This window comes from Ascaphus truei, chromosome 20, assembly GCF_040206685.1.
Source record: "Ascaphus truei isolate aAscTru1 chromosome 20, aAscTru1.hap1, whole genome shotgun sequence".
NCBI classification, from domain to species: Eukaryota; Metazoa; Chordata; class Amphibia; order Anura; family Ascaphidae; genus Ascaphus; species Ascaphus truei.
In genome coordinates, this window is record NC_134502.1 from 15,541,928 (window position 1) to 15,550,366 (window position 8,439).

An 8,439-nucleotide genomic window follows, 5' to 3' on the forward strand; every position below is an offset into this window, starting at 1 on the left:
TATAATAGAAGTGGATAGATGGGTGTCTTTCCCGAATTATGTTGAACCGTGGCAGAAACAAAGATGGACGCCGGAGTCGGCAAATGGACAGCCCAGTATGCAAGCTACTATCCAAATGTCATGGAGCACTTGTGCCGAGGACATGGGGCAGCGATGGCTGTGACAGTGGTCGGTATGAATACATAGGTATGTTTCCCTTGAATTTCACTACCGTAGTAGTAACAGAATGCTGAAACTGGTAGATTATTGATGTTACTGTTTCAAATCATACATATAACAGCCAACAAACAAATATAAAGAAACTTTGAATCAAAAAGAGGATTCCAATGAAAAAATTACAATCAGATGCCACTAAATAAAAGGGCAGCATGGTTGAAAAAAAGTATCAGATGTCAGTAGAAAATAATCCTGAATGAAAAACAGTAGCACTGCTACCAGACTAATAATAAATAACTAAAAAGAAATAGACACAATAATTGTAGACCATACTGTTCACTATTCATGGTGACATTTATTATATTATCTTTTCAGGTAAGGTACGTACCATGATAGGAACCAAATAAACAACTAAAATACAATAAATACAGTAATGCCAAAGAAAGTATTTGTATTAATAGTATATAAAATTCATATTGCATGACAATTGGCATCAAACATGAACGGAAGGGAGGAGTAGATAAGAAAGTTACATCAGAGACTGTGCAAATGTGCAAATATCCAAACTGAAGTAACGAGAAATACCATATGACAGGTGAGAATGTAAGTTTAGACATGATACATGGTAGGGAAAAAATTGTAACTAAATATTGAAACTTGAAATCTTGTAACTAAAGATAGATATATCCGAGGTCGAAAGAAACAGGGAAGGACCTCTAAGGTCCACTCTAAATGCAGGAAAAGATCTAACTAGACAAAATAATGTCTATTATACTCATGTGCTTACATCTAAACACTCGTAACAAGCAGGAGCAATTGTACTAAAAGTATAAATCCAATAGGACTCTCAAAGCCACAGGGTCTTGAACCTGTCTTCCCCCGACAATATGGGGGGTATGTGTTCCAGACCAGTGACCCTCAATAGTTTTAGATCTTTATTGTGATGTAAACTGAAGTGTTTGGAAACACTGAGTATTGAGACCTCGTAACACTCCTCCTATGCTCCAGGAATCTGACATTGAGAGAACAAATGGAGCACCCAATCTATTGGTGCTCACAGGGACATGACAACATATATACTATATATGTAGTGATGTACTGTAGTTGATATTGCCTGAAATAGAATGTTCAATCCCATTAGAAGAGGACTTAAATGTATTGTCCTAGACAAGTTGGTGACACATAATACATAGATTTCTAAGGCATCTGGAGTTGTATTATGGCAGCTTATAGCTGTTAGTGGAGACTTTGTTGAAATAAAAATCAGTCTGACTATTGAGATCATTATCAGTGAAAAGAATGAGATCCAAAAAGACAATTTGTCCAATGGGTCAATTTGAAGCCCAAATCATTGTGACCCAGCTCCAAAATATATATTCGAAATCACTCTGTTCACAATCCCAAAATTAAAATAATGTCATCGATGAAATGGCCATAGTACACCAGGCCCTCCACCAGCTCAGGGTTAGCCCAGATCGAATTCAGCTCCCAGAATTCCATAAAGAGGTTTGCATAGCTGGGGGTGAACCTGGTCCCCATGGCAGTTCCACAGATCTGTAAATAAAATAAATTATTAAATAGAAAATAATTGTGTGACAAAAAAATGAATCTAATACAATTTAGCAAAAAGATTTGTTGAATAGAAGGAAGTTTATTATCTGTCTCCAAAAAGTATTGATTAGCCACAATCCTGTTTTCATGTTCAATGCTTGTGTAGAGAGCCTGAACATCCAGAGAAGCCCAACAGTAAGTGGACTTCCACTTAATCTCCGAGATGTCCACAACAGGCAATGTGTCATGCAGATATGAACATAACTTAACCCAAGGAGTTGAAGAAAGTGGCCAACATACATAGACACGCTGGATGTCATGGACTCCACTTGCCTAAATCCTTATGAAGCTTCGGCAGATGGTCAAATAGCAGTACACGAGGATGAGAGATGTAGAGGAAATTGAAATTCTGTGGAGGAGATAATGCCATCATCAAGAGCCACCGTAAGAAAGGAGAAAAATATGATTTGATATTACTTTGTGGGGTCTAAAGGCAGGGATGCATATGCTATAGGGTCAGATAATAATCTGAGAGCCTCCCTAATAAATATATCTATCTATCTAACATGCAGGTAGGGGCGTTTCCTCACAAATCATGTGACTTCACATATATATATGTGTATGTATGTATGTCACTGTCTTGAATAACAATACTACCCACCTTATCTGCCTGTCTAAAGATTTCCAGCATCAAACTCATCATACCTCTGAAGTCACATGATTTGTGAGGAAACGCCCCTACCTGCATGTTGCGTCACCACGCAAGTGTTCTCTGGAGTTTAGCGAAGGTTCCAACTATCCTACATCTCATACTACAAACTCTAATTTTTCCCTGGCTGTTGGCTTTTATTTCACGCTGAGATTACTGCGGCCAAATTTGAGATCCAGATCTGCGGTTGCAGGGACGTGAGTGGCAGAAGTTGCCTACTTTGGTGGATGTCACTGGACCTTCTGACGCACCGATTATAATGAGTTTTACACACACAATGCGATTTTATCTACTACTCTTGTGAGTGCCCTTCTCGAGGCTTTTCAATTTTTGTAGCAATACATTTTTACACCATGAGGTATGCGCTCGCTCTTCCCTTGTTTATATATTTATATGTATGTGTATATATATATATATATATATATATATATATGTGTGTGTGTGTTTTTTTTTTTATTATTTATCATTTTTATATAACATATAAACATGTTATATTCTAGTCATTATGAGCCTATGGTACAGATGTAGCAAGCTTCATTTTATCAACTGATATCACAGAATGTCACATTATAAAGCAGAATATCACAGTTTTTTTTATAGCACTGATAATGGAGAATATAACAACATATCCCACCATACAGCACCAGTAAGAGCAATAACATTTTCTACATCTGTATATGTACCGATACTAGCACACAGCATTCTGATCGTGTAACTATACAGTGAATCTTCCCATTGGGGAGGCAGAGTCAAATCTTATCAATCATCAAACTAAGCAGTTGCTACACCTGAGGTCCCTTCAGAAATTCAATAACAATGTTACCATCAGAAGAGTTAAAAGATGTTCCTATTTTGGGTCTCCTCCCTCTCCTTTCATGCTAGAATTCTGTTTAATATTGAAACCTTCTCCTCAGAGCTATCCCAATTTCTTGGTTCCTCAGGCTGTATATGATGGGGTTGAAGAAGGGAGTCACCACTGTGTACAGCAGTGATAGGACCTTGTTTATGGTAAATGATTGTTCTCTTGGTGGAATAGCATAGATAATAATCAGAGTCCCATAATATGTGCCAACAACTGTGAGATGGGAGCTGCAGGTAGAGAAGGCTTTCTGTCTCCCAGTGGTGGAGGGGATCCGGAGGATGGTGAGGAAGATACATATGTAGGTCACAATGATGAAAACAAATGGCAAGAAGCATACAGGGAATGTTATCACAAAGACTTCAATTTCTAAAAAGGAGGTGTCTGAGCATGAGTGTTTTAGAAGAGGAGCCAAATCACAGAAGAAATGGTCAATGACATTGGGGATACAGAAATGTAACTGACTTATCGGAAGAATTAATATTAATGTCAACACAAAACCTAAGAACCAAGACCAGATGACGAGCTGGAGGCGAAGCTTGAGATTCATAATGGTGGTGTAACGCAACGGGTGACCGATGGCCAGGTATCGGTCATAGGACATCACTGTGAGGAGGAGACTCTCTGTAGCCACAGAGGAAGCAAACAAGTGAAGTTGACTGATGCAACCAGTAACAGACATGGTGCCACCTTCTCCCCATATGAGGCGCAGCATGTTGGGGACAATAACCGTGGTGAGCAGGATGTCAGATAACGACAAGTGGACCAGGAAGAAGTACATGGGAGAGTGGAGATTGTGACTGGTTGACACCAATGCAATGATCAGGAGATTACTACTTAAGGTCATAATGTACGTCACGAGGAACACAGTGAAGAGTAAAATCTTTAAACTGTGAAGATTCTGGAATCCAAGAAGCAAGAATTCTGTAACTATTGTGTGATTGTTCTCAATCATCGCCTGAGGACAGGGGAAACACAGATTACAAATCACAACATTTATGATATTGGCGTGGTTTAGGGTTACATTACACACCTCCCCCACAGCCTTTATGTCTGCCTCACCTTTACCCTTGCTCCCTGCTTATGGCTCTCTCCTTTCCATTCATATTGTCTCTATTGCGTCCTTTCTCTGATGCCCCATATTTTCTCACTGCCCCATATTTGTGGAAATTCTTTACCCTCGATATATACAAGGCTCCCTCTCTCCATGCCTTCATGTCCAGTCTTGAAAGATATCTTCTAGATAGAACAGGTCAAGAGTCTGGATTATGAGTACAGATGCAGAAGGCTTCCTTGTTCCTCTTGATAATACAAACTCTCTTATGATAACTCATAATATAAGAGTTTCCACAGAGCTCAACGGTGTTCCAATATACTGTGTCCAATATATTCAACATATAGGGGACAATAAAGTCGTCTACATCTGTACATTCCCACTGTGGCAGTTTTTTACCATCTCGGCCAGGCTCTGATACCCACTGAACTCCGGCTGTATCTGTAAGTTACACAAACATAGCATACCAATACCTGATTAATAGGTTATTTGCATTTAACAAAACTGTGAGAAAATAATAATACACAAAATAAAAGCTATTTTTTACATTTCCGTTGATACTGTACATAGATCCTAATGTCATATCAACACAACTTGTTATTAAATAAAACCTTGTCCATACCTCCCCCATACATGTGCCACTTCTTTACCCCTAATATATGCAAAGCTACGTCTCTGGGCTTTCAAAGTTAGTCTTGAAAAACAGCTTCTAGATAAAACATTTCCATCGTCTGGATTTATGACTACAGATTGAGAAGGCTTCATTGTACTGTAATTTCAGATAACACAAAATATGTTGGTGCAAAATATCCCAACATATTCCCTCATATCCCACAAAAACAGAGCATTGAAGTCTGCTTTATCTGTACTTCTACCCACATCCACTGCAACATTTACTAACCATCTACTGTAAGCCAGGCTGGGATATGCACTGAACTCCGGCTGTATCTGCAAATTTCCCAACATAACATACTAATAACTGATACATTCGTTTTTACATTTGACAAAACTTTGAGAAAATAATAATTCAGGGAATCAAAGAAATCTGTATTTTTTTTGATATATAGACCTCAATTTAATATCAACACAGCTAATTTGTTGAATAGCCTATGTTGGTAAAATTATCCTTATTATATCACCACTTCTACTGCAAATCAGATCAATTCAACTTACCACAATATCCCACACTTTCCACCATCTATTGTGACCACAGCAATGATTAGACTCAGTCAGTATTAGGCTTTTTCAGAGAACCAAATTAGCCTTTACTTGTAAATGTTCTCAGTGAGATGTATGTATCAAAGTGATAAGACTTTGTGATATAATTGTCTGTGCTTCTTCTTGACCCTGCAATATGGGAGCATCTTCTAATGACAGGCAGCGTGTCTGACAGTGGCAGACTAATGTTTACACCATTCAGATTGACAGATCTTTTATACCTTTTTCACAGTAAACACAATCCTTGAAAATCCATGATACTCGGTGTACACAATCCCATGGAGACTTCATCAGGACTATTGAATGTAATTCAGGGATGAAAACATCAACTCCCAGTGCCAATTAAGTTAATAGACTTACAGAACTTTGCTGAAGTTTGGTATATTAATCTTGCAGATAATTTAACCTTTCCCTGGCCAGATTAATTTCAGGTTGGAATACTGAAGACACCTGGGAACAGTTGGATTTTGTTGTTTTTTCTTCTTGTTTTTTGATGTCTTACTTCTGTTGATTTCTGCTATTCCATAAAACAAAAGACAGGAAAGCCCAAAGCTACATCCAATGTGACATAAATACACGGTGAAATACCTATATATCCTCTTGAAAAAGTGTAATTTAGGTAAACCCTTCGGCCAAAGCATTATAAGCCTGCAAGCCACATCAAGGCATAACCACATTTGAATGTCCTAACACTACCTGATTAAAATTCTCATTTACCCCCACATTTGATCTGTCCAAACCAAGCAGCATGAACAAGACCCGCTAACTTGGAAAGTGGGGAGGGGTGAGCTTAAACCCTGGGGCCACTAACCTCCAAATAGCCAAGACCAGCTAGAAAAAGTTAATAAACACATAGAATCCCAGCAAGCTCCTGAAACCCAAAATCTATATATAGGTGTTTCACTGTGTATTTTTGTCATATTGGATGTAGCTTTGGGCATTTCTGACACACACACACACACACACACACACACACACACACACACACACACACACACACACACACACACACACACACACACACACACACACACACACACACACACACACACACACACACACACACACACACACACACACTATATATATATATATATATAGATATATATATAGATATGTATGTGGTATGTTTTAGGGCTTCTTGAACTTGCTGGGATTCTGTGTGTTTATTCCATAAGACACTATGGGCCTGATTAAGAGTTGGTTAGGTGATGCACAACAGTGATGGTGTGAAAATATTAGTCCTGTGCCTATGTTATTTGGGTGTGTGCGACTGGATTTAGGAGCTAAAGATTAGCATGTGGTCGAAAATGGTCACAATGAGGTCTTAGGTTTGCATACGTGTTAATGTGCATATATCATTTCTGACTCAGAGCATGACTGCGAATAATAATTACCTGTACATATTTTCCTCATGCACGGTTAAAATGGCGACCTATAGAGCACCTCATCATCAGGCATCAAGAACAAACTTATTTGAGGCCTATAAATTCGTTCACTTCTTCTCCTGCTTTATGGTTTATTATCCGGCAAAGCATTCAGAAAGCCCGGACTTGTAGGTGAGGGGCGTATAACTTAGTTACTATGGGGCCATTCCCCAGGGTGATGTCAAGTGTCATGAAAGGGTGGGGGTGTATAAAGGATTCTTAATTAGGGGGGGGGGTTTGATAGCATTTCCAAAACATATCACTACCTTGAAGAAGTTGTGACCATTCATAGGAGCTGGTGAAGAGGACTAGGAATGTAGGCCAAAAGAGGGAGAGAACCCCTGTCTGAGGGAGGGGTCAGCGTGGCGGGAGCATTTGCAGTGTTCTCTCATAATCCAGGGGGAGCATAAGGAGAAAATCAACAGAGAAAATCTAAGTGCAGATGATAGTGCAATGTTGAAAAATGTGTTTCAAATTAATTCTTGGCTCCTATGGGCAGTCTACTCGCAGTGTGTAGGATGTAATAAAGCAACACCAAAACGGTGGCAAAATCTGTTCTTGTATACCATGTGAGGGTGTACCTCCGTGGGGGATGTCAGGAGAGATGTACCTCAGCGAGGGAGAAGAAATGTATCCATAGCACAGATCAATTAAGCAAGATAAGTTTTATAGTAAAGAGTAAAAATCGCACTTACAATTTTGGGACAGTGAGCGGTTTGCAGGACAGAGTAGCGAGTGGAGTGGCCTGGCTGGATGCCCTCTAGGAAAAATCAGACCATCGAGGACAAGAGAGGCTCATGGTCAGGATGATGGGTGAAAAGACTATTGAAGGTGCAGGCTAGAGAGGTTGTCCAATTAAATGGGGAAGAGGTGATGATCTGTGGCAGTGGTCAAAGTGGGAACATGGGCCGAATTGGCATTGTGTAGGAAGGGGTTGGAATGGTGCTGCAGGAGTGAGGGCAGCAAAAAGTGCAGGGGGTGGCAGCAGGCTTTAGGAGAAGTAGTGATTTGAAAATGGCCAGCGGCCTCAGCAGTGTTTTATTTATTTATAAAATGTTTTACAAGGAATTAATACATTGAGAGTTACCTCTCGTTTTCAAGTATGTCCTAGGCATAAAGTTATGAGGAAAAATACATGGTTACAAACACATAGTTACATTAAGTGAACAGAGTTATACATTATATACAAGATATTGCATGCACAGTTATAGTATATATATATATATATATATATATATATATATATATATATATATATATATAAAAACAAAAAACAAACAAGCGCAAGCTCCATAGCACGTAACTGTTTAAACAATAAAGTACATTTATTTAAAAAACTGCAGCCCAAAGGAAATGCACTTACAGGATTAAAAAAAGGCAACCATACGTGGGAGACAAATCTCTATGTGTAGTCATCTGCAAGGGTGAGGTGGGTCCCAGGTAGGCAAGGTACATCTGCACAGAT

The 8,439-nt window shown here is 39.1% G+C and overlaps 1 protein-coding gene across 1 annotated transcript; it reads right to left on the reverse strand.

Moving 5' to 3' along the window:
* Nucleotides 1-3,306: 3,306 nt before the first annotated feature.
* Nucleotides 3,307-4,230, reverse strand: LOC142470936 (olfactory receptor 6Y1-like). Its single transcript, XM_075577741.1, has one exon. It carries the CDS (start codon nt 4,228-4,230, stop codon nt 3,307-3,309), a length of 924 nt encoding a protein of 307 aa, XP_075433856.1.
* Nucleotides 4,231-8,439: the final 4,209 nt, after the last annotated feature.